Genomic DNA, 27,668 nt, shown 5'->3' on the forward strand with positions numbered 1-27,668 from the left:
TGATGCAGCACAGGCATGTGAAGGTTCACGTACACCAAAATGAACTGAAATATTCCATGAGACAAAACAACAATAGTCCCCCATCGCTTGCCACCAGTGTAAATCAACATTCAAAGCAGTATCCTGAGGGAGACTGCACCAGCCCTGTACTCTTGCCAGTAGACAAACCAACCATCAGCATAAGCATGTACCACACAAGTTAGCAGAGTGACTGAGCAGCCAGGCTCATCTCAAGAGGGGCCAATGGGAGCTGTAGGGCACAGATGGCACGAATACAGAAGCAATTCCAATGGACCTGACCTCAGTCTCCCTCCAAGAAACGCACGCAAACACAGGCACCTGTGACCAGCCATTTTCTGATAATCCCATCATTCCACCAATCCACCTGGCTGACCGGCATCTGTTGCACAAAAGCTAATCCCCCGCCCCTGAGCATGACATCATAAAAACAGTCATAATGGCAGCCCCTATCCCTGACCTTACTGGGCTTCGTAGGCAAACGCGGCCAGTACAGTACCACACAACTCTACTCAGAAGCCGGAACCCAATGCAGATCATCTCACAATACATCGCGCCACAAATCGGAATATGCTACATTACTAGCAAAGAATAACGCTACACGGTTAATATCTGAATATAAATTTAATGCACATCAAAATCACCAAGCCCATACAGCTATTTGCTCATAAACTCCCAAATAATTTTCATTACTGTGGGCTGCATCCGCAATAAATGACCAGCTTCTTCTTGTGTGACGCCCTGTTCCTTCATGGTACACAGGGGCTACATTTACGTTCAAAAAGGCAACATGGAAGCGCCTAGAACCGCAAGGCCGTCCCATGAAGTAGGCACTAGTCCAGCTGAAAGGTTGATATGTTGCTCCTAGCCACTAGTACTGCGTAAGGGCATGTGGCCCATTGGCGATCGTCCCATAAGATCGTAATGGTGCTCCACTGATTAACTCGAAGCTGCAGGTGTCGACTGTAAAAGCCATCTGCAGGAGTGGCGTACAGATGGCAGCGGCAAAAGGGGAGGAGATACCTGTCACCCAAATGAAAAAAAAAATAATAGTATGGGCATCCGAACTTCATATGTATTACTCACTTCATTCAACACACTAAATCTACAACCATATGCATGCTAGCCCACTCAAAAGGATTAATTTCACCCAAAAATCACTTGCGAATCATAACGATATAAATCGAGGTGAATACACTATTACAAACGAGTGTTTGTGTGCATGCGTCTGTTAAAACAGAATCCATTAGATGGGATTAGTAACGTGCATAGACACAAGTGTTTGAAGGCGCGTCGAGACAGGGAGGGTTCAACAAGGGCAGATAGACGATGGTCCCACTATGGCAGCTTTGCATCACATAGCGCAGGGGAAGGGGATAGATTCCAAAAAGCCATGTACATGGCAAACTCTCAATTAAATCATCTGTCCATGCATCCATTCATCATTCCCTCATCCCGGTATAAAAACGCCTGAATATTTACTCACATAACATTTGAAATTTCCATTGAGTCTGTGCGTAATGCAGTCTGCAAAATCCACTGTGCTCCTGCCCGGATTTCTAGTGTAGTGAAGTAACATGTATTTGGGAACGTCCTGCCTTATCGTCCACTACGCTATTGCGCATCCCATTCAATTCATATCAATCATTGCATTCTCGTCATGGGCCCTGTCCCAAGGACATTCAACAATAGAACGTTATATTTCCAGTCAGACCTGTGGGCGTCTCCTCGCCGCTAGTTGAAAACCAAAAGCCCTGTCCTTCGAATTCCTCATTTGCAACATCACGTCGAAAAGGCATCTGTGAACGCTTGAATTCACAAATACATCTATGTAGTGCGGCTGTGTGTGAAAATGGTAACTGGCTTCAATCACTAATGGGACTCCCCGCCCTTCGGTGAACGTCGGTACAGTGCTGCATGAGGGTCCACCGTTGATCGAGTACTACATTCCACTGACCCTTCACAAGTTTGTTCGCGACTGCAAATATAGTATGTGAAACAATGGGACCATAGCAGAATTAACATATAAACCAATATTTCACTGGCATCGGGATTAAATACATGATTGTAATTGCAAGATGCCATGCGTCAAATTGCAGCGTTGTGTGCGGGACGTGCTCGCCCAAAAGTTATTGCAGCTGGCACAGGTGGAATGAATCACCACAGGTGGAGGCTATACAGCCTGAAAACACATAAATTGCACACCTAACCCCCTCCCACAACCACACCCACTCCAAAATGCTACTGACAGGACTAGCGATGTTGGGCCTGGGGGACCTGATAGCACTGCAAGTACTCCAACTTCAAGAAGAAGACGAACACCAACTACTACAACAACCGGCCGCACAGAGGAGACGCAGGAGGAGGGCAAGGCAGGGGCAGCAAGGCCCACCAGCACAGCCACTACCACCACGCAGGCAGCCCGCAATCCCACGCCTCCGAGCTAATCCGTTCAACCTCACTGCTGAGCAGATCCACACCCTCTACCGTTTGGACCGGGACACCATAACCACCATTGTCAACATGACACACGCTGACCTTGTCAGCATGATAGATAGCCCAACCGCCATCCCACCCCTACTGAAGGTGGTGTCTGTACTCCACTTCCTGGCCACAGGCACCTACCAGCACACAGTCGGACAGTTGCATGGCATTTCACAGCCACTATTGTCACGGACACTATTCCAAGTGCTTGATGCCCTCCTGAAGCACACAGACGACTACATGTCTTTACCACGCTCGGAGCAGGAGATTACAAACACAAAAGTGGGATTCCATGCACTTGGCGGCATACCGGGTTGCATTGGTGCCATCGACTGCACCCATGTGGAATTGGTTGTCCCACATGCCATGGAGGTCCAGTACCGCAACCGGAAACAATATCATTCTATCAATGTACAAATGGTGTGTGACTCCAACAGGATCTTTACACATTGTTGTGCCCGATTTCCAGGATCAACCCATGATTCTATGGTCTTGAGGAACTCTACAATACCACGCTACATGGAGCGACACGCAGGGCACCGATCCTGGCTAGTCGGTGAGTCTCATTTAATGCATGAGAATGTGGGGTAGGTGATGCGTCAATGACCTGGCAGGAAGGGGGGGGGATGCGTACGTAGCAATGTCATTCCACAAACATCCTTTATTGTCCACATACAGGTGATGCCGGGTATCCACTGAAGAGATGGCTCCTTACACCAATCCGGAACCCACAGAACCAGCATGAGGAGAACTACAACCATGCCCACTCACGTACCCGTGTAGTCATAGAACAGGCATTCGGCCTACTGAAGGCTCGTTTCCGCTGCCTCAGCAGGTCTGGCGGGGCACTCCTGTACCGCCATGAGAAGGTTGCAAAGATGGTCATGGCATGTGTCATGCTACACAACATGTGCGTACGTAGAAATGTGGCCATGCCCCCTGACGCAGAACTGCAAGCACCTGAAGATGGTCATGATGAGGGTGGGGATGTGGCAGCACCTCAAGGAGTCCGCGAGGCACAGGAGGCCCGTGAAATTCGTCAGAATCTCATAGATGCATGCTTCTAGCACTCACGCCTGGTGGCTGTTACATGGACACGGGACTTGTGGCACTGTGTGTGTCTGGAACATGCACAATGTGGACTGTACGCCAAGAAAGGCCTCGTACACAAAGATCAATGTCCACACATCTCATTGGATGAATATGAAGAAATGTATAGCAAATGTGAAATGATATTACACACCCAATCGACCCGCCACCCAAAAAAGCCCAACACACCCCCTCCACCCTCCTACCTCCCCCCCGAACACCAGTATCCAAAGATGCTCATTGTCAGTGGGCAGACGCTATTGCAAGCCCCCTCTCCGGGTATCAGGGGCACCCCTGCCTGTGGAGCGCAGGTTCCTCCCAGATCTACGTTGGGGGCTGCCCTGGACGGAACTTGCAACGGATGATGTCTCTGCCTGCTCACGTCCATGCATGTCCCTAAGGGTTTGTGAGAGCTCAGTGAGCACACGGCGCACAGCGGCAAGTTCACCACATACGTCTTTGGACGTCGCATGCAGTTCCCCCCTCAGGCTCTCGGTGCTTCTCTCCATTTGTCCCCTCAGGCTCTCGGTGCTTCTCTCCATTTGTCCCCTCAGGCTCTCGGTGATTCCCTCCATTTGTGCCCTTAGTGTCTTGGTACTTCGCTCCATTTCTGCCCTAAGTGTCTCAGTAGATGTTTCAATGGCTGCCTTAGAACCCCCACATTCAGCAGCATGCTCCATGAGGAGCGTGGCCAGTTGCTGCTGTTGCACAATCATCTGCTCGAGGGACTGTTGCCTCTGCTGGGCCATGCCCATTTGCGGTGGTGTCACAGAGGGGCTGATCACCTCATGTTGCCTTGCCACAGGCCTTGTGGGGGTTGGCCAGTCGTCGTCTTGTGGGTGCCCCTGTGTGGTTTCCTCATGGTGTACGGGATGAAACAAACAGGGGGATTGAGACAGGTCATGGATGGGTCCTACATCGACAGCACCGTTTTCTGTGTCGGAGCATGCTGGCATGAAAGCAGTGTCACCTATGGTGCTGCTGCCACCAGAAGCAGTGCCTTCTGTGGCATCCATTGGGGGGACCTGTGGTGCTGCTGTTGTGGACATGCTGGCTGCTGGGGTGCCTGTTGAAGTCCCCTCCAGTGTGCTGCCACTTGATTTGTGCTGCTGCCGTGTCTTGATCCGTGCAGCTGAGGTGGAGGGTCTTTGGCCGTTGGTCTTGGCCCTCTTTGCAGGTGTGCTGGTAGGGGTGTCCTGAAGCTCGTCTTTTGAATCGGACCCTGTGGTGGAGTAAAGGAGGGCGAGCGTTATTTATGGGTCTGTGGAAATTGGAATGGCAATGTATCACATGCATTGGGGTGGTACCTGAGGGTGATTTGGGTCAGGGCCTTGGAGGTGGTCTCATTTTTGTGTGGATTGAGGATGCAGTTATTTTGCAGCCTGCAGTTAGGGTGTGCATGTTGCACATGTAGAGGGTGTTTTTAGGATTTTTACTTATTTATGTATTTAATCTGACTTTTAAAGGGCGCTATCATGGCAATGTATGTGGACGTTCTCCTGGACATGTGTTTCTATTGCACTATGGGGACACATGGTACTTCACATGATTGGACATTGTGGATTTAGCATTGTTTTATTTGGGCCACCTACCTGATTCTTCGGATGTCTGCACTCCTTTCTCCATCCCTCCGACTCCCTCTATGCTCTCCATTCCAATGGTGGAGGCACAGATTTCTTCCCAGGGGGTCAACTTGATGGGTGATTCCGATCCTCCCCCGGTAGCTGTGGCAATGTTTCGGTTGGCAGAAAGTATGCTCCGAACGCGTATCCGCAAGTCGTCCCATCGCTTTCTGCATTGCTGTGGGTTGCTGGGTGCGGTCCCCACCGCACTTACCCGCTGTGCCACCAGGGCCCATATGGCCTTCTTGTTCGCAAGTGCCGTGCTGGTCATTTGCGTCGAGAAGACGACGGCAGCATTCTCCTGGAGGGTCTCTGTGAGCACGGTGAGTTCCTCATGGGAGAAGTGGACCTGCCGCTTGCGATCGCACGCTTTTTTAGCAACTTTTCCCATATTTATTTTTTTAACTGGGGTGGCTAACGGGTTGGGATGTGTCTCAGGGTCGGATTTTTAATGGTTGTGTTGGGATTCTGATTTTATAGGTGTACGGCGTGCTGTTTCCCGTTCCGGCCCCATGTTTTTACTTCCGTTTCCGTATATTTACGGTGACCGTAATTTGCGCTGACCGCTCATTATGGTGACCGCTAAGATGGGTGGCGGAATTGCACCTAGGGCGGCGTATGACGGCGGTAAGGGGCGTTTTGGGGTCATTTCCTCCATCGCGGACTTTGCACTTCCGCCATGGCGTAATGCTCGTGCCCAATGGGTCAGAATTAGCCGCACTTTACTCCATCGTGCAATGGCGGAAACGCTATTTACGCTATGGCGGTCATGTCAGTTACTTTCCGCCAGGGTCGTAATGAGGCCCTTTGTATTTGTTATGCGGCCATATTTGTATAAAGTGCAAAGTGCATTCCACTGAAATTCCAATTTGATAGAAAGATTTGCTCATCATGAAACAACAAGCTGCCGCTCCTACCGCAAATATGGTGAAAATCCGTCCAGCGGTTTGGGTTGTAGGCGTCAGCGAAATATTTTTTCATTTGCGTCTATGGGAAAAACCACACATTTTGGGACCTCCTCCCCTTATACCTTTGCTCCCACTTGACAAAACCTCACCTAACTTCGCAGAATCAATCTGACGTTGCCATATACTTTTTTTGCAAAGTTTCTGCAAAGTTTCTTTAGGATTCGTTCAGGGAGGACGAAGTAATAAGCCGCCTACAAAGTGCTCTTCCTATGGGTTGAGCAACTTAACCATAACTATAGGGCCGCTACTGCAGGCCCTGTAATATATATATATATATATATATATATATATATGTGTGGGTTTTTCAGAAAGTGGTATAGAGAGGGGCAATCTGGATCCCAGCTGCAGTCAGCCTCGCAGTGCAGTAATGTTATCCTCCAAGCATGCTTTCCTGCCTCAGCAATCACCAGGAAGGCCGATTTGGTTCAGGTATGCAAGGTTAAATCCTCCGCATGTAAGTACTAGGATGTTTGTGCAGGGAATGTTTGCTGCTGTAGTCTGTCAGAACCAGCCAGGAACCAGCCCCCCCCCCATTACTTAATCTTCAACCTCAGTTGCGGAATTACCAGCAGCGTGGCAAACTTTAGTCTGGCGTAGATCACATTGGTGCAGCCCCTCTGGAGCCTGGAACTCCTTTTAACATGTTTTTCGAAAAGGGGGTGAGGGGATCACTCTGGATCCCAGCTGCAGTCAGCCCCATAGTCCAGCGATGTTCTTCTCCAGACATGCTTATCTGCCGGCACAATGGTAAACACACACCAGGAGATAATTAATTCTCTGATCAGGCAGAATGGAGGGGTGTAGAGGAGCTTAGGGCAGGACCTGTCTGCAGAGGAAGAATCCCACCATCTTGGAAATGATTAGGCCCCACTCCTTCCTGTGGACTTTTCTAACCATAAGGCACTCTTGGAGCTGACAGCAGGGAGCAAACACTCTTGTTTTAACTGCTTAGATTGGCCCCTTACAGAAGGCCTGAATTGGAGCAATTGGATGTGTCGAAATGACTATGTAAGGGGGTGACACCCCTGACCCCTTAGCTCAATCATCTTTGAACTCAAGAAGTAGAAGGATTTCACTGGAAACTTTTTGGGATATCAGTATGCCCTGCCATTCCGGTGAAAATAAGGATATCCAAGCAAGGAGCAAAACCTTCCCACACAGCCACTTCATGTGCACATTTGAGGTGACCTGCTGCTGGACAATGCCTATCTGCTACCTAGACACTGGTACCCAGGAATCTGCCTAGTGGAAGTGGTACACCTGCACGTGTTCATTGGCAACCTTTATGGCTGGGAAGGGCAGTAGAGGGTCTTACTATTCCTCTGAGACCCTGACCAGGGTCCCGCAACAATCCAAAATCGCTTGGACCACTTTTGAGCTGACTTGACCGCTCAAGTAGCTTTCGAGCTGCTACAAGATGCAACAAAGCTGCCTTTAACATTCTATGCACTTCAGCCACTGACACATCAATTGCCTGCCTGTTCTCCAGACTTGTCTAGCTGATAGCTGCGGCAGAACTGCAGAGCATTGCTGGACCCAGTCAAATGGGCTCACCGCTGCATAAGAATCAACACATTGAGACACCTTTGAATCATCAAGGCGCAAGGGTCTTCACATTACCTGTTTCCAAGCTCCCTTCGAGTCTTGAACCAATTGCCACTTGTTGAAGAGTACCGTGCTTGCCTCCTGTAGAACCAATTCTACCATCTCGACACTGACTTCACTGTGCAGAAAATGCCCATAATCCTTGCTTGACGATATCTGCCCCAGGAAAAAGGTTGAACGGTACACATAGCTGTTTTGTCCTCCTGGCCTGGTTCTAGCAGCCCTAGTGACAACTAAGACCCCACTATATACCTTTTAAATAATTATACATTTGAACTTGAAGTTTGGTACAAAGACATATGGCTTTGTACTTATTCTGTGTATTAATTCCTGGGGTGGGTTGTTAATGTTTTTATTAGTTTGCCCTTCTGTTTCATTAAATCCTTGTTTTTTATAGAACCTCCATTGGGTATGCCTTTTATTTTATTTTTTTATTGTGCATTTGTAAGGCGCTTGTACAACAAGTAAATAGTGTTTCAAAGCGCCTACAGGGCAACAGGGAGGGGACATGGGATTGAAGAACAAATACAACAATGAAAGATAGAGGTGGGCCTACTAGGCCGTGCAGAGGGAGAGAAGGGATGTGGGAATGGGGGATTTGGGGGAAGTGCTAGGTGTATCACGAGTGAAGTGCATAGGAGTGCGCAACTGTAAGTGCATATTTGGAGTGGTCAGCTGCCAAAATAAGTAAGCGCAGGTCTGGGGTGACATAGGCCAGTGGGTGCCAAGGCAAAGTGCTGGGAGGGGTGGTGGCTGTAGGTGATTGGGTGTGGACGGCCCGGACCTGGGAGGACACATAAGGGCCCACCACCAATCTCAGCAACTGTGGGATTTAACAGAGGCGGGAGCAATGGAAGGGGGCTCAAGATCCAGCTCAAGATGAAGAGGAAGGGGGATGCAACTCCATTGGAGGGAGCTTGTGGAGGAAAGAGATCAGCCACCAGCTTGCTGTTTATACAAGCACTTAACACACATAGTGTTGGTGCTGGGGAACGTAAAGATCTAGAGGGAGAGTATTTAGTGAGAACAAGTTGTAGGTAGCGTGGTCCCCAAACCCAGACAGCATTGTGGATGATGCAGAGGGATTTGGATGTGATCCTTGCAGCAACCAGGAGCCAGTGGAGAGTTTATAGGGCTGGAGAGATACGGTCCCTGAACCTGAGGCCCATGATAAGTCTTGCAGCCCTATTCTGGATTAGCTGGAGGGGTTGTAGAGAAGAAAAGAGTAGATTAAGGGAAAGGCTATTGCAGTAGTCTAGCCTACAGAGAACCAGGGCTTTAGAGACATTGAGCTTCTGGGGGAAGGTGCAGAAAGGAAGTATTTCTTTGAGGAGGTGGAGTTGAAAGTGGGACTTCTTGGCAACGTCCTGAATGTGAGGGATTTAGGAAAGAGCGGAGCCGAAGATGACTCCAATGTTTCTGGCTTCAGATGAAGGAGAAGGGGGTGAGCCCATAGAAGATGGCCACAGTGAAGGACAGAAAGAGGGGTCAGGAGTCCTGATAGGAAGGATCTCAGTCTCCGTACCGCATTACTATTGATGTTTGGATGCTTCCTTGGTGGCTCACCTCCGTCTTGAAGAGTATAGAATTCTGTCAGCCCATGCTACCTTAAAGCGGAAAAGGAGGTATACAGTTCATGTTGTTGCTGTTTCACCTTTATGATTTTGATCACTGCTGGTTTAGTAGTAGTGTGTGGGCAGAGTAAGAGTTTAGAAAGCTTTACTCATCCCTATACTCCTGCAAAGCACTAGTCCTTTCATTGCGGTCTGCCTCCTTCCTTCCCAAACAACTGTCTGTCTTCTAAAGCTGACTTCCTCTTGATCCATCCTCACCAGAAAACTCTCCTTCTCTTGCTGATCTCCTTCCTCCGCTCCCCAACACTTCTCATCATCCTTCTGGTAATTTCTTCTTTCCCAACCTCCTCCACTCTCAAACACCCCTTCTCCCCTTGATGGCCTCTCAGTTTTACTTCAATCTTTTCTGGATATCAAGGTTTTTGGATAAGTGTGGAGTCTCCCTCTCTCCTTCTGGGACCCATGTTATCTGTTCCTGCATTAGCCCCAATCTCTCTGCTTCCCCAGCATGCGAGTCAACAGCAGTGAGCATGGGAACTCTTAGTAATATCTATCGATGATGGGAAAATGAGCAGTTTATTTTCTTGCTTCTGCATTATGAGGCAGCCTGTGTAGTCGCGGGGCCCCCACGTGCCATGTCTGTATGAGGCACGGTGTGAATTGGTACCTCGGGCATCCCAGCCAGGGAGGCAAATATATTCCATCGCATGTCAGGGACACTAAAACGTTGTACCTTTGTTCCCTTGAAGGTAACGTATTATTTTTTTCTTGCTGATGGTCTGAACCTGGTTAAGGAGCTGGAGTAGGTCACTGAGTATGCTTGCTTCAGGGGAAGGAGGTTATATGAGGGCTAGGACCTTCCCTGTAACTCTGCAAGGGCCACGGGTAGGGGGTTTCAGAGTCCCTGTTATCATCTCTGTTGTGAAATAGAGCAAGAGCACTGTTGGTGTGAGGGTCGCTGGGACTATCCCACGCTGGCGAGTGCCGTAGGGTTTATCCCCTTGGGGTTGTATCCCTCCGAGATTCTCCTTAGTGGAGTTTTCTGTTTTGGCAGGACTGGTTGAAGTGTTCACATTATTGAGACTTTCCAACAGATGTCCTTGGGCATCTGTCTGGCTGGGATGGATATATGAGCACCTATGACTGCACCCTGACTTAGTGCGTGGACCCAGTTGGGATCGTCTCGCATCCCCCTTTTACCTCTGGGTCCACCATTCACTGGCTCCGGAGATCACGCAGCCCCTTTGACCACCTCACTCACTGTCGGTTTCCAACGTTACGTAGTGACAATGTCTGCATCTATTGTTTTCCCTTATAGAGACGGGCCGTTGTCAGGTTGTGATATTACATTCGTTTATCCCGAAACAATGCAGAGCTGCATCCCCTTGTTTTGCAGTACGCTGAATGTCACTGATCGCGTGTGTGTAATGACCACCAGCTTCTTCCCCTAGAAGTGGCGGCTGCTTTCTTTCTAGTTCGAGAAGAACTGGGACTCGCCTAGAAGAGTTCCCTACAGTGTCCACTAGGTGGCATTGTTCACACATCTATGAGTAAACTACACGTTTCTCACTTCACATATATCAGTAATGGTAGTGCACATTTATATTAAACTGAGTTCGAGATTCGGAAATGTCAAATTTTCCCCATGCTGAGCCTGAATGATCGTCGAATCTGTTCTTATAAACATGAAATTTGAAAGCGGAATTAAAACATCTACTCGAAATTCCGTACCACCAAATGTTCAATCGTTAGGATGTGTAAATATGTTTTGTAAGGTTGTCTGGCCCTTTAAGCAACTTTTATCATGTATTTTAGCCAAATGTTAATTTGACTTTTAGTTTTAACGAAGAGCATTTTATAATAATGTATCATTTCTTTATTTATTTTTTAAAGTGCACATACTTTTTACGGTTCTGAAATGCAGATCCAGCATCCACAAGAGGTGACATACATTCAGGGAATGAGATTCAGACTGTGTTTTGGACCTGCTGCATAGGCTGACACAGTTCATTACACTGAGTCCTACGCTTCCTGTTCAGAGTCAGACACGTCAAAATGACCTCCTAAAACAATGCTGGTTACCCCCTCTCCTTCCCCTACAGTGGTATAAGATGGATGCCAACTTACCCCACATTCTGAGCAATATTCAAGGAGACGTGGGGGCCTCTCACCTAGGGAGAGTGAGAAGGGATGTCAGGACTGGACGAAGAAGAGAAGGACTAAGTGTAATGAAGATTACCGGTAAGTAATCTGAGCATATCCCAATGCCCACCGTTCCGTGTCCCAGGCCTGACAAATGATGCTTCCCAAAAACGAAAGATGACATGTCATTCCCACAAATAAAACAGGATACTGCAAACCAAGTGTCCCTTTAACATTTAATGCTTACAGAATACAACATGATATGATAGGACGAAGTGAATCACTTCCGTGGTCACCCATGGTCAACCCTACTGGGGCTGGAAAGTCTAAATTAATAGGAACAAAAACTTGGTGAAGCCCAGACGTCAGCGGATTGACTTGGAGATGTCCTTAGATCAAAGTCAAAGAAAAGCGTCCAGCCCGGTAGCCGCAACCGCAAAGGTCATAACAAGACTAATGGATGATCTGAAGGAGAAGGTGCTGTCCAGGTAGGTAAGGATCATTATCCTCACATCCAAGGAAGTCAATTGTTCCCTAGATTCTGGAAGCAGATCCGGAGATGAAGCTGGAATCACGCCTTCCTGAGAGAGGCGGCAATTGGAAACCACATTTACATGGAAAATGGGAACGCATTGTACAGAGCCCTGCTACGGAAAGATGAAAAGGTAAGGAGGAGAACACAAGATATCTAAATGTTCCCATGTCGTCCTACTCAAGGGGGCGGTGATCAGAAATACAGATTACAGGATGAAGTGCTTAAGGACTATTGAGTGAAGATGGGACACTGGAGAGCCCGGAGAACCAAAGGGAGATTCCGGGAAGGGCATGGGACCTAAACCTGGGATGAGACATAGAGAAATTGCACCAATGCCTTGAGACACTGATATAGTAGGGGCTCCCACACCTCCTGTGCTGTGCAGGGGCCCTCTGCATAATGTCTTGGGGGAGAGGGGCCATCATCAAGCTTCAGTAAAAAATCATTTCTTTCTGAAGTCAGAGACTGCAGAAAGAAATTATATTTTTCTAAAGTCAGATCATTTCTTTCTGAAGTTGGAGTGCATGCATACTTCGGAAATAAATGTTCTGGTTGCAGGGTCCGCAAAATGTACTAGCCCACTAGCATTGGCGGGTAGTTTTTATGAAGGTTGAGTACCATTTGCATGACACTCGACCTTGCTGGCGAGTATGGGAATGTTGGAAACTTATTTTTCATTTACAGCAAACACACTTTGCAGTAAATAGCAAATACAAATTTCACTGTGCATGCTTGACAGCATTGCACCAAATATGAAGTGTGCTATTGGTGACATGCACCATTTTACAAAAAGCACAGGTAAATATTTTGTGACCAGAAACCTTGGGGCAAGTGCATTTCTCTTAGGTTGAGTATGTAAACTAAGGAACTGCAGGTCTAGTGGGCTTTTTAAGAATTTGCAAGTATTGGGTTGCAACACAGGATCACAGCGCTCCAGCTCCTCCTCCACTGCACATGACAGGAACCTGGAAGATCTACCTGCTCCCTGGTTTCTGTTGGTGTGATGGAGGCTGGAGCGTGGGAGCCAGAGGACGGATTGAGAAAAGCAGGCAAGGAAGAATTATTTTTTAAGTGTGGGAGGGTGCGTGTGTGCGGGTATATTGCATGTTTATGATGTATGTTTTTATGTATGTGTGCATGCAAGGGTGTGCTATGTATTTTGCAATGTGTGCAAGAATGAGTGAGCGTGTGATGTGAGTGGTTGGGTGCATGTGGGAATGAGTGAGTCTATGGTGTGTGGGTGCACGTGTAAATGGGCAAGTGAATGGTGTTAGTAAATTAGTCAATATTGTATGAATGAATGGGTGGGTGTGTGCGCTTGAGCTGGTCAGGCCAACATGGAGCTGATTTTGGCAGTTGGGGGGAGACAGGCAGCATTTTTAATGGGCATCCAACAGGAGTATGTCCTTCACTGGGGATACTGCCATATATTACAGAGTCAGCCTGTATATGTTTTCTTATATTATCAATACTGGCATTATGCGCAAATCAAACATGAGTATGTACTTATATGGGAAAACTGGCATATATTGGTGCAGCCATCATGGACATGTATGGGCACAGCCAGCATGAAAATTGTTTTATACTGGCATATAATCTGGTCAAAGGAATGATACAACTACATTGCTAACTGCTCCTGTGCACTGTTGGTGAATTGCATCTATTGTATATCTACACAGTCAATTGCAAACTCTCTTGCATTTTACCCAATTTTTCACAGAAAGTGTATTTTATAATGCACCATTTTAGCTAATTATTTAAATGAATTTCTCCAAACCCCCTTTGGTTTGTTCAGGCTGGCTCACTACAGTCAGTTGCTCTGGCATATTTGAGGGGAAATGTATCCCCCTCCAATTAAAACATGCATTGCTAATGCCAAAAGTTTTGACATTTGTGTAGGCTTTGGAATGGCATTTGCCAAGCACTGCCGTACTGGTATTAACTGGCCATTGATGGGGAAGCGCCTGCGTGGGTCCGCCCACGCCTCCGATAATTGAGAAGAAGAAGACATGCATAGTGCTTATAAATCGAGTGGCTGATGGCAGACCTGGTTAAGTCATCTTTATTACACCATTAGTGCATTTACTGCTCCAATTAAGTCATTGCCTCTTAGAAGACTGCTTTGAAAAAACACTTGCAGGCACTTCGATAAAGTTTGATGGCAAGGCTTGATAAAGCTATCTCAAAGAAATCCCAGGCAGCTGCGTTTTGGGTGTGGAGAGACAGGAAGTCCAAAAGTATTACTCCCCAAAGTATTACTTTTAAACAATCCACCCTGACGGCGCTCGGCTTTCATGCCTCGTCAAGGTATCTGAGAAATTGGAATAGTGTCTGTTTCACTGACAGTGGAGTGAAATCACTGTATTCTCTGCTATATTTAAAAGCGACAATTGCATTTAGCCCTCGCACTTCCCCTTTGGAGGGATTACACTCATTGTTGCAGTAGACATCTCGGCAAGGTAATTCCCCTGCGTGCCGTCAACCCGTAGTCCTTGCGAACTACATTTCCTGGCTTGCAAGGGATATTTAATCACATTTTCGGCGTGATAGCGCTGGCGCATTTGGGCTGGTCCGCGTTGTATGCGGTGAAGTTGTGCAAGACCCCCTGCCCGTTCTCTGTGCCAAAGGCAACATTGAGGTAAGTTTAAGGCACACTAGATTCTGAACCTTCAGCGCTGCTGGGCGCTGGGAAAACATGTTATATTGCATTAGCATCAGATAGAACTGCTAGTCTGTCCGTGTACTGCAGGAGATTAGACAATGCGACTCCCAAGACAATCATTTGATAGGAAACAGCAACCGGCAACTGGCACTTTGCTATATACTAAACTAATCAGTATGCTGCGAGAAAAAGCAAGCGCAATTAGGTTATCTTGGTTAACCAATACACAACATCCTTAGGAACTGTAGCTGCCAGGTCTATCACCACCCTATTCCCTGAAGCCCCAGGTGCTACAGTAGACAAACAAATCTTGCTGACATCAGAGCAAAAGCCTTAAACTGCGGTGTCAGGTTGTGGAACAATAGGGCCCAATTTAGCCGAAGTTAAAAATGGGGCGCATGGACATATTGGAAACTGAATAAGTTCCCTATTTGGGAACTCCCGTCCCCTGCACACTATCTATGGCTAGACAAGCCCAGTAGTTAAAATAATTAAATTTAATATTTCAATGTAAGTATAGTTATCCAATGGCATTCCACATAGAAGAATACAATTTGGAGTCACAATTTCATATGAGAGACATCAATTTCATATAAGGAAAAAACATTGTTTAAATCAACTTCACAATAAGGTTTTCAATTTTTCTCAAAAAGGTTTATTCCATTCATATATATATGCATATGCCCAACGCGTTTCGAGATAAACTCTCTTCCTCAGGGGCTGTGAATTCATTCAACCTTCAAAAAATATATATAATATGCAAAGAAATAAATACAGTCATATAAATCAGTTGTTTTACGTTACATAACTTAGAAGTTTGTGCAAATTTAAAATCGATTGGTTGCGCATGGACATATTACCACTACTATAGGATATCCACAAACAACAGCAACTAGTAACGGTATAGCTGAATAAAATTATGGAGGAAAAAAGGGAAGGGCCACGGGATGAGCGAATATAGATATAAAAGGGAAAACAAAGCGAGCGGGAAAAAAAACGATACTACCAGCCCTGACAACATGAATAAGACAACAAATACCTAAAAAGAGTTTAAAATATGCTTATTGAATACCCGCTCAATGAATAAGCATGCTCAAAAATCCATGACCTTATTGTCAACGACAAAATCGACATGGTATGCCTATCCGAAACCTCCGAAAGTCCTACACTTAACACACACACCTACGAGCAAATGCTGCATCAATGTAATCATAATCTATAGGCCCCCATCATTGACATCAGATTTCAATGATGAAATTATCCAACAGCATAACACACTAAAAGGTCCTAATGCTGCAACACTATTGATAGGAGATTTTAATACGTGGCGAGGAAACCCTAAGGATAGGGAAGCCATAGTCTTAGGAAAATAGTTGAATAACATTGATTTTAAGGTTATTAACTCAGAACCCACAACACCACAAGGCAATCAACTTGATTGGGTGGTCGCTCACAATTTGGAGACCAAAATGGGGCTCACAACACCATGTATTTGGTTGGACCACTCCAAAATAAGTTTCACCATAACAATGCCTGAACCACAGCCAAAGAGAAACAACTAACAAAAAAAGTCCCCGAGTAGAAACTTTAAAAACATCACTCCCGCACACCTAGGTCAGGGCATAGAGGAAATCCTTTGAAATATCACGGATGAAGACTCATGCGAAAATGTTGTAAAGATATTCAATTCACAAATTCAGAAAATAATAGATACACTAGCACCCATTAAACTGAGAACAGTCAGAACCAATGGTGGCCATCAAAAGTGGTTTAACACTGAACTCAGGCAGTTGAAAAATGAAAAACGAGAAATGGAACGTAGATGGTTGAAAAATCCCACTTAAGACAACCGAGATATATGGAAAAACCTAGACAAAAATTACAAAAAAAGTATCATAGAGGCAAAAAAAGACTACTATAATAGTGAATTCTCAAGTGCAGCCAACCCCACGAGAAAACTGTTTGAGATCCTCAAATCAGTAGACAAGCCTAAAACCCTGACCCCACCATTTGAACCTTCAAAAGAGGACTGTGTGAACGTGCAAGATGCCTTTGCCAGTAAAATACAAAAGGCCAGGGAGGCTATTCAAGCAGCCCAGGCTAAAACACAAACACAAATAGATCAGAGTAGACCCACCCTTCCCCAAAACAACTGGGAACAATTCAAATTCAACCCCATCACGGTGGGAAATATGGAAAGAATTCTCACATCCATGAGCCCAACAGCGTGTGTAGAAAACCTCTTACCTTCCAAAATTATACTCGATAACAAGGAGACATTTGCACCCTTGTTCACCAGAATGGTAAATGCGTCCTTTAAAGATGGGAATGTTCTTAAAATAATCAAGACTGTAACGGTCACGCCATTGGCCAAAAAACCCAGACTGGACCATAAAAGATCCCAGCACTCTACGGCCAATTACAAATTGTAATTTTTGACTGAAAGTGTCAGACAAGGCTGCCACAATACAATTCCAAAGATATGTGGAAGGAAATGACATCTTGCACACGCAACAATCCTGATTTAGGACCGCACATAGCACTGAAACTGTGTTACTGGACTTACAGACCCAGATGTTAAGTATCATGGACAGGAGCAAAGCCGGCCTATTGATACTGTTGGACCTAAGCGCAGCTTTTGACCTCCTGGGCCATCAGCAGCTTCAATGGGCCTTGGAAAATGAGGGTAACTGCTCCAATGAAGCACCCCGGTGGATTGCCTAATTTTTATCGGAGAGAAAATCTAAAATCCACTGGGGTGAGGCTTTTTCAAACGAACCCCTCATAAAAGGCGCCATCCCGCAGGGGGCAAGCCTATCACCACTGCTCTTTGATCTATACTTAAGATGTCTCTGTATAGTGCTTGATCAGTTCACAGCTTTTTTTACAAACTTTGCAACCGACATGCAGTTGGTGATAGAACTCACTGGGTGCTAAATTGAAGACAACGCCAAGGTAGCGACCCTGTATGACACCATCGAAGCTTGGATGAGGGAAAACTGGATGTGCCTTAACGGGAACAAAATGGAGCTGATGATATCTGGCTCCTCACAAACCCAGGCAAATCTCAGTAAGGAGTATAAAACTATCAACAACAAAGGCTCCCACGATTACAGAGGTTGAGAAGGTGAAGACACTGGGAGTATATTTGGAAGCCACAATGAGTTCTGAAGCTCAAGTCTCTTAAATCTAAAAAAACTGTCAATAATACTCAGACTGCTCAGGTCTATTAGGCCTCACCTGAGTTAGACCAATAGTGCCACCGTAGCCAGAGACATAATTTTATGGAGACTGCACTACAGTAATGTGCTCATGATGGGCGCAAGTAAAGGCTGTGTAGCCAGATGTCAAGTACTACAAAACAGAGCGGTAAGACCCATAAAGAAAAAGGCCAGACGATGCCACATAACCCAGGACAGGAAAGACCAGCACTGGTTAAAAATAGAGGATAAAATTCAATTCAAAGCACTGACATTGACACATAGGTGTATTTTGGGAAAAGCACCAATTTACCTAAAGAAAAAAATCACACCATACGTACCTGGAAGACATCTAAGATAAGAGAACCAGGGCCTGGTCAACTGTCCCAAGTTCAACAAGGCAAATGGACTAGGCCGTGCTTTCCCGGTGAAACGGTGAAAGCAGCCCAAAGATGGAAAAAGCTACCAGAGCAACTGAGACAGGAGAGGAACTTTAATGCATTCCAAAAAGCACTGAAAACTAACCTATTCAGATGAACTGAGCATCCAGGAAGCTAAATGTTAGATTGGTAGCCGTAGTGTCCTATTTGTACATGTCTATGTATCCATGTAAGCGCCCTGATGCCTGCAGGCTTACCAGCGCTACATAAATTATAAAGTCAATAGGTGGATTAATAATTCAATGTCCCACTAGCTGTACTCTAATGCAGTAGTTTCAGCTTACATGTGACGTTTTAGCACCAGCTAATAGCCAAGACTAAAAATGTACCTGTCTCCACTGAGTGGCTAGTGCGTGAATGGGTACGAATGTGTGCGTGCCACATTCCACGTTTTACTGATATTTGTGACAAAACAAAGGCCGATGGCTGGAAGGTTTAGAATTAATCTTAACGTCTGTCACAGCTCTGGGCAACCCTCCAAGCCCTCATTCTTTAACCTGCCAAGCAATTACAGAAAGGGTAAGGGCAAATGCAAATCAGTCTTGGTCCCACCCCAAAAGGGGCAGGCTGCCCCGAACTGCTAGGCCACAACCCATCTGCCATAGGTCACAACCATCTCTATACATGGGAGAAGTCGGAACTAGAGCCAGGGCAGGAAATTGAGTTTCTAGGGTTCAGCTTAGAGACGACACAGGGAGTTGTCAAGCTCCCTTTGGACAAAGTGAACTCAGTGAAGAAAGAAATCAAGAGTATGATGACGAAACAAGAGGTATCTTTGAGGGAAATAGCGAGACTGGTAGGCCGTCTGTCATATTCAATTCAGGCGATATTCCCAGGGCCTCTGCATTACAGAGCATTGCAGGGGCTGAAGATAGATAATTTCAGGAGAGGTCTATCTTACAAGCAGAAAGTGAGAGTATCGCGGGAAGGGAGATTGGAACTGGAATGGTGGTACTACCACATGGAAGCATGGAATGGCAGGGCAATATTTGGCTCATCCCTGGACCTGGTGATAGAGTCCAATGCCATTCGATGGGGATGGGGAGCCAGATGCGGAGACCGATCGACAGGAGGGAGATGGTCGAGCGAAGAGCTGGGTCTCCACATCAATTGTCTGGGACTTCTGGCGGGCTCCTTCGCAGTCAGGTGTTGGACCCGGGAAGGAGTGAAAGCTGCCATTCTGTTGAAGATGGACAACTTTTCGGCAGTCCGATATATAAATCGACTGGGTGGAACGAGATCGTAGAGGCTGACGGAGATGGCCAAAGAGTTCTGGCAGATATGTCTCCAGAAAGGAATAAGCATGAGAGATGAACATCTGCAGGGGGATCGCAATCTGGTAGCAGATTGGAATTCGAGGCAGCTGGACGACTAAGTATTTCAGGAAATAATGCGTCGCAGGGGTCTGTGTCAGACAGATCTGTTTGCCTCCAGATTGAACAGGAAGATCTCCAGGTTTTACAGCTGGAGACCGGATCCGAAAGCGACAGCGACAGATGCATTTCTCCAGGCCTGGGGACCAGCAAGAGAATACGCGTTCTCTCTGTTCGCCATGATAGCGTGCACAGTGGCGCAAGTCAGGCGACAGCCAGCCACAGTGATTTTGATAACACCAAATTGGCGAGGTCAGGCTTGGTTCCTGGATCTTCTGGAGTTGTTGTACGAAGCTCCAATTCGGTTATCAGACAGAGAGAATATATTGTTGAATCCAGCAGGAGAAGTTCATCCATTGGTCAGGTCAGGGAACTTGAGTCTCATAGCTTGGGCGATTTCAGGGAAAGTTGGGCTAGGCCAGGACTTTCAGGCACAGCTCAAGAATTTATTAGGTAATCATGGGCTCCGGCCACGGGGAAGGCCTATAGAGTGGCATGGAATAGATGGAGTGATTGGTGTCTGGAGAGGCAAGTTGATCCTGTACGTACAGATGTAGTGCACATACTGAATTTCTTGGCAGCGCAATCGGCGCAGGCGAAGGCTTACAGGACCATTAATAATTATAGATCAGCGATTTCAGCAGGTCATGTGTACATTGGGAATAAGCCGGTAGGCGGACATCCACTGGTATGTAGGCTTCTGAAAGGCATCAGATGCATGAGACCACCTGCACCTAGATATTCTTGTTTATGGGATGTGACTATAGTGTTAAAAATGTTTGAGGCTTAGCCAGATAATAAGTTTTTGTCTAGGAAAGCGTTGTGAGCTAAGATAACTACCCTATTGTGTCTGATTTCTTGTAAGAGAGTATCTGATGTGAAAGCTTTAGAAGTAAATCGGAAATCCTTTTCACCTTCAGGGGTAGTATTTTACATAGAGAAGAGAACAAAGTCAAACATTAGATCAGTTGAGTACATGGCTTTTCCGGATAAACCTAAACTTTGTCCAGTTAGATGCTTATAAGTGTTTGAAGAAAAAGAAAGTAAGGTGACACCTGTGGGAGAGTGTCAAATGCTGATAGCTATTAGGAAACATTTTAGGGCAGTAGCATCAGCCATCTTGTCTAGATGGGTCAGGTGGTGCATGGCTGAAGCAGGGGTAGACGTAAGTCAGTTTGGAGCACATTCCACACGAGGTGCGATGGCGTCATCTGCTTTTTTAGCGGCAGCCCGTCTGGAAGATATTCTAAAGGCGGCAGACTGGTCTAATGAGGAGACGTTCAAGAACTTTTATTTTAGACCAGTGGAGCATGTAGCATCATTGGTGGTAGGTAAGCTTTAAACGAGCAAAATCTGACCCCCCGAGTCTTGACATAGAATACAGATTTTCCATACATATGTTACAGAAAGTCATGATTCTATTAAAGACTCGGAGGTGAAAGATTATTCCACCCAATTTTAATCGGTGCTACATAAGTTGATAATGTGATGTTGTAATAATGCAAGCTTGTATTGGTATGTTAATGTTGATATGCGATTGTCCACACGTTCATAATGAGATTGGTGATAGTTTATATTTGTTTCAGGGACTGAGCAGAAAACGACACCTTGAGAAGAATATCAGGGAAAGTTAAGTCGTCTACCGGTTGGGACGCAAGTTGAATTAGTTCAGCGAAAGAAAGAGGAAGGACTATGGGATTGCAGAATATTATAAAGGAGAAGTGATGGTGATTGGGGAAATGAAGTCACGTGTTTATAATACCCTATCAAAAATGGACTACAAATATGTTGGTTTTTCTTGGGATTTTTAGTTTTTTGATATTGTTTGTTGTTTCATTGATGCTGTTCGAGTAAAGTAAAGATAAGTCAGAGCATAATCTTTCACCTCAGAGTCTTTAATAGAATCATGACTTTCTGTAACGAATGCATGGAAAATCTGTACTGTCAGGATAAGAGTTGCATCGGTTGTGCGCCTGACACTGGGTCCTGCAAAACCTCATTGCATGAATGCTCTAGGGGGCGCAGATAGAAACTCAAACTGCTGTACCCATACTTTAATATCGAAAGATCTCTCTAAAAGATATTTTGGTCACCAAGCTGACTTTTCCTCCTTTCAGCTAAAAATGAAGCTGGAGAAACACATAGTGGCCAAACTGAAAACAAGACGGCCACACAGCTTTTCTCATGAATGCAATGCATAGTTCACATCATAAAATGGTGCTTGATGGGTCTCTGTTTTCAGATACTTGGATACTTGTTCGCTAATAGTAACATAATTTAATTTCGGCAAAAAATAAATGACTGTCTTCGATTTTGTTTTGCAGAAAACTCTGGCTTCTATTTCCCAGCAGTGAAAAGTGATCCTGGCAAATACGTGCAGTCTTGCCCCGAGTCGGTAAGAAGCTGGATGGGAAAACTGAAGGCGGCTGGGAAGATCCTGGTGCTACTCACCAGCTCGCACAGCGACTACTGCCGACTGCTCTGCGAGCAAATCTTTGGGTAAGTGAGCAGGCCCAGTAGGACATATTCATGCCCCATTGACATCACCTTTTCACCCACAGTAAGCCTAAACCAGAAGAGTTCTCCTTTCCTCCTCACTGGGCTCGTAGATACATCCCGGTACTTGCAAGCACGCATACTTACGTCACGCTGGCACTGCTCCATCTGTTCCAATAGCCGGGTTAAATGCCAATTATTGCACTATGTAAAGACCAAATAACATACCGTTATATCTCTCCTTTTTGCTAGATCGACATGCAAACAAATATGTATGCTCTGCTGCTGGTATTAAAACGGGACAGTGAAAGGCAGACCCTTTTGCGAACTAAAATGATTTTAAAGGCACAAACAGACACTTTGCGCTGTGCCCGAGCTGCTGAGGTCCAGCAGGAGCCTGGGTTACTTTTATTGTCCTGATTTCTTGAACTACAAAATCTTAAAAGCAGGTGTTATTTTCAAACAATGCACGTTTTTACTGGCCACCGAACGATAAGTCATGAGGTACTTATTTTATGTTGTATATAGGAACAATCATGCGTGTGCACTACTACCCGAAAGGGGGAGGTAACATTTGAAAAAGCCACCACCCCGCAAAAAACATTTAAAAAAGGGTTTATTGTGTGCTAGGATGCAGTATGACACCCCAGCATGCTTGTTTACTGGTAATCGTATTGCAGGTGGAATGCCAAAAATATGTTGATGATTAAACCATAAAATAGTCTTTTGCATTTTCTTGGTCAAGGTCGGGACCTAACCAGTTTTTAGGGAATCAATAAAGTAAGGCTTAGCATGAGGATTATCATCTGAGGATTACAATATGAGAGAATCAATAAAGTGAGGATTATCATGAGGATTACAATATGAGAGAATAAATAAAGTTATTTCGAATGGATTGTGTCCTCCCATGTATTCCTCATTTTATGATATTCGTATCCCAGCTCTGCTGCTTCTGAACATTTTTTCACCAACAGGGTGCTGTGTTCAAGGTCGCAGAGTCGTAGTCCCTTGAGAGCTGACATTGAGCGCCAATGTCATCCACTGTATAAAGGGCTCGAGCAGCGCCCGTTACCTCAGTTCCGTTTTTCCGACGCAACTGCTTCGTGTTACGAACGGGGCATCAGATTTTTCCTCGACGATGTCCTTGTCATCTACTCCCACCACACCCAAGACAGGGTTAAAAAAATGTCAGAAGTGTGGTAGGAAAATGCCTCTGGTACCTCAGCCCAGACCATCAGGTTGACAAGTGCAGTTCCTGCCAGGCCATGTCCAATAAGGCTCTTACGGAACATAGAGGTAAACTGGCGGTGGGGGAGGAAACCTTGAGTCTTCCAAAAGACAAAAAGATTTGGATGATCTAGTAGAAAATCTCGACATGAGTCGAGGAGGTCGAGATCAAAGAGTCGCTCAGGGAAATCCTCCTGGTCTTCGACTAAAAAGTCAAGAAAGCGACATCACAGGTCTTCTTCCTCATCTTCCTCTTCTGAGAGGAGACTAACTTATCCATCAACTCACGATTCCCCAGAAAAATGGGAGGCCTTTAGGGCTTCGATGCTTAAAATATTCAAGAAAGCAGCCCAGACCACCTCGAAGTTGCAGCGCGGTGATCATGCCTCTACCCACTCTAAAAGTGACAGAGGGAAATCAAAATCAAAACACGCGAGAGCCGAAAAAGAGTCGAGAGTGTCATCAAGGGAAAGTTCCCCGACGCCTCGTACTAAGTCAAAACCTCCGGTGCATAAATCGGTGGTAGCGGAATCGACATCGAAGTCGAAACTGGACTCGACATAGTCGAGGACTTTTGTGTCGAAACCGCTGATGAAAATGGCATTGACGCCTTTAACTGTATCAAAGCTTTCTTCGACAGTATCGAAGCTGCCTTCGAAACCGTCGAAGCCAGCGTCTTGTTTATCGACGCCTTCAACGCCTTTATCGAGGCATTCATTAATCCCGATACCCAGGTCGACGCCATTACCCATGCCTAAGTCGATACCACCCTCTTTACCTGAAAAGCTTTCCATCCTCAGCCCAGACAGGAATTTTGCAGATCCATGTCATCCATTTTTGAAGAACACTCCTCTGAAGAGGATGTCACTTCAGCTGGAGTTAGGTTTGAAACCAGGGAGGTCCCTGAGGAGCTAGTGGACCCGAATTCCAAAATAACAGAACTTTATGACTGTCTCTAAAATGCCAGTGGCCTAGACACGTCAACTGAAGTAGATTTTGACAGACCAGGCCCCACAGATCATGCTGATCCTAGTTATAGGAATCCTATGGGAAGGGTCATTGATTTTATGGGTTGGAAGGCAGCTTCCCCAGATTTTGATGAGGATGACATGACAGACATCTTGAGTGAAGGTCCTCTAAAAGATCCTGTTCTTCCATTCCATGAAGCACTTCATAAGAGGGTGATGGTAAATTGGAATACTCCTGATTCTATTTCAGCAGTAAACAAGAAATGTGTACCACAATACAGGCCATCGTTATCAGATCCGGAATATCTATCTAAACATTCCTCCCCTGAAAGTCTAGTGGTTCAAGCTGCAACCCCCACTAGGCAATCAGCTTACCCATCAATACCACCAGACAGGGATGATAAAAAAGTTGATGCTTGGGCCCGAAAGGTTTTTACTTCGGGCAGTATGGCCCTTAAATCGACTTATGTCATTTGCACTTTAGCACGATTTACATAGACCCTGTTGGACTGCATGACATCAGTGGCTGAACACTTCCCGGAAGGTGAGGAACAGGATGGTTTCCTGGCTATAGTAAAAAATGGTAAGGAGGCTATGGAGGAATGCCTTCAGTCAGGACTGCACACTGCGGATAGTGTAAGCAGGTCCATAGCATCTAGCACGGTCCTACGCAGGTTTGCATGGCTAAGGCAATCTGGCTTTGCACCTGATGTGCAATCTAGATTACTTAATATGCCCTTTGACGGCTTGAGGTTGTTTGGCAGCAAGGCGGACGAGAGCTTGGAGAAGCTGCAGACCTCAAAAGCGGCAGCAAAATCACTTAGCGCCGCTATAAGACAGCCTCAACAACACTCTTACGCAGGCTTATCTTCCTGAAATAGTCGCCCCTTTCGCTTGTACCCCTCTTTTGGAAAAGGGAGGATGCAGGCCAGTCAGAGAGGCCAACAGAGAAAACCCTTTTGTGGTAGAAAAGGGAGAGGTGCTAGATCAGCCACAGCAGCGGCTACTACCTCCTCAGCCACTGCTGCAGCCGCTGCAAAGCCACTTTGAGGTCTTCACCCACAAAACCCCGGTGGGAGGCAGAATCACTCGGTATCTGGACAAATGCCGAGGCATTACGTCAGATACCTGGGCACTAGAGATAGTGACCCCTGGTTACTGACTTCCTTTTCATCAAAGACCTCAAGATCATCCACCTGGAGCCAACTTTGTAAAAATTCCACTCCATTTATTAGCCCATGGGACAGGCAAGAGGCTTTGGTGTAGGACCTGGGCCTGGTGTCCCCAATGATAGTAGCAGCAGTACTCTGGCGTCTTGATAATAAGGTTGCTGTCCCTAGAGCGCAGTAAGGCATTTAGGCTGCTTGGCTTGGCTGTACCATTATTCTGGAGGACTGATCAAGCATTTATTCTACTATTGTCAGACGTTCTAGAGATTTAGATGCAGCAGGAGATGCTGCATGGGTTGTGCTGGACACCCCCATAGAACGCATGTCCAGGACTTGTTGGTGCATAACTTGTGCTAGTGCTGTAAAATAGACTGATTCATTTAATGCACATGCTTTGGCAATGCCCAAAAGTGAGTACCCATTGAAAAGGTGTGTTTGGTCACGTGCAAAAGGGTCTTGGAATGGAAAACAAGACTGACGATTCTGCTGCAAATCACAGATGTATCTGAGTTCTAACAGGTTTATTGGAGACGATTTGGTTATTGGTGGTTCCATGTGATATCATTGCTGCCCCCTACTTTGGGAGTCTTTGCATCAGCGTTTTATAACAGTGGCCTTTTCCTTGGCAGGAGGATACACCTACTCTATTTTCATTCCTTTGACAATGGCATTTCTCTGCCACCCTTAAACTTGAAGGGGTATCCCCCCTCTTTCACCCTCTTGAGTTATTGTAGACTTCCTGGGCCCTTTTCTGGCTTTGTGTCCATGCGGACAGTGTCCCCCTCTTTCCCATTGCTGAGTGCATGCCTTGCTGCATTAACCTGAATTCCGCAGAGCCTCTATCACTCTGCTGTGCCTCATCCATCACATTACTGCGCCCCCGGATAAAGTCCCTCCAGTGAACATCCTACACACAAATGCTTTTCCCAACGGATACGTTGGGAGCAATGGGAAAACACTGCGATCAGTTTGTACTGATGTAAACAGATGTCACGGCGTTAAGAGCTACATTTTGCACAACAAGGAAACTATAGAATCATTGGAAATCTGTGTAAATTCCTTTTGTAGTGGCATGGTTGTAGGATGGCATGTATATGGTTATATGCTTAGAATGAAGAATCCTTGTTTTGTGCCAGAGTTAATTTGCAAGTATTATATATTCGGTATGACTTCGGGGGACGTCATTTTACCAGAAGGCCAGGGGTAGCAGAAGTGACATCACACGACCCTTGACATCACAGGAAGTGATGTCATTTGACCCCCACCCCGAAGTGACATCACAGGAAGCGTTGGAACACAACCTTTCACCCCTTGACAAAACAGGAAAAGGCATCACATAGCATTGTCTCTAAGTACACTATGAAAAATATGATTACGATATCACTGTAAAGTGATATACATTTCATACAAGAATGGATCACCATATGTATCATTAATATCAATGCGTATAGGCCCATATTACCAAATGAATGTGAATGCAAGCAGACGTTTAGCACCTAAACTTATTATTATTTATTTTATTTATTTATATATTTGTAATGTGCCGAAAGCTCGCAAGCATCAGGGTGCGACAAAGACTCGAGGACAGAAAGTTCACAGGACAGTCAGTACAAGTGGAAAGTAAGGTAGGCTCAACATCAGCGCAGAGGTGGTAGTGTGTCAATTATTTAAAGAGTGTTGTTTTCAGCTGCTTTCTGAATGATTGGATGTTGCTTTCAAGTCTGAGGTTGCGGAGTAGCTCGTTCCAAAGGGAGATGGCTTTGGTGGGAAAGGCTCTACCTAGGCCTATGGCTTTTACTCTGCCATGGCCGGATTCAAGTAATCCTTGCTTAGCAGATCTTAGGCTTCTGCTTGGTTCATATCAGTTAAATTCCTTCTTCAGGTATGCCAGAGCTGCGCCATTTAGGCAGCAGTGGACCAGAGTCAAGGATTTAAAGCTGATAGGCTCCTTTATTGCAAGCCAGTGGAGATCGTTTCTGTCTTTTGTTATATGGTGGCATTTGGATTTTATTGCGATGGATCTGACTACGTTATTTTGGATTATTTGACATTGCTTAATGCAATTGCTGTTGGCACCTAACAGTAGTGCATTTCCG

At 45.9% G+C, this 27,668-nt stretch overlaps 1 protein-coding gene across 1 annotated transcript in view; it reads left to right on the forward strand.

Moving 5' to 3' along the window:
• The window catches only part of NT5DC1 (5'-nucleotidase domain containing 1), a 1,710,051-nt gene that overhangs the window by 1,170,708 nt on the left and 511,675 nt on the right, over positions 1–27,668 (forward strand). The window contains exon 7 of the mRNA XM_069607866.1: positions 22,037–22,211. Coding sequence (XP_069463967.1) covers positions 22,037–22,211 — 175 coding nt within the window. The remainder of the gene's footprint in view (positions 1–22,036; positions 22,212–27,668) is intronic.

The sequence above is a fragment of the Ambystoma mexicanum genome, chromosome 4q, assembly GCF_040938575.1.
Source record: "Ambystoma mexicanum isolate Mex_15411 chromosome 4q, UKY_AmexF1_1, whole genome shotgun sequence".
Classification (NCBI taxonomy): Eukaryota; Metazoa; Chordata; class Amphibia; order Caudata; family Ambystomatidae; genus Ambystoma; species Ambystoma mexicanum.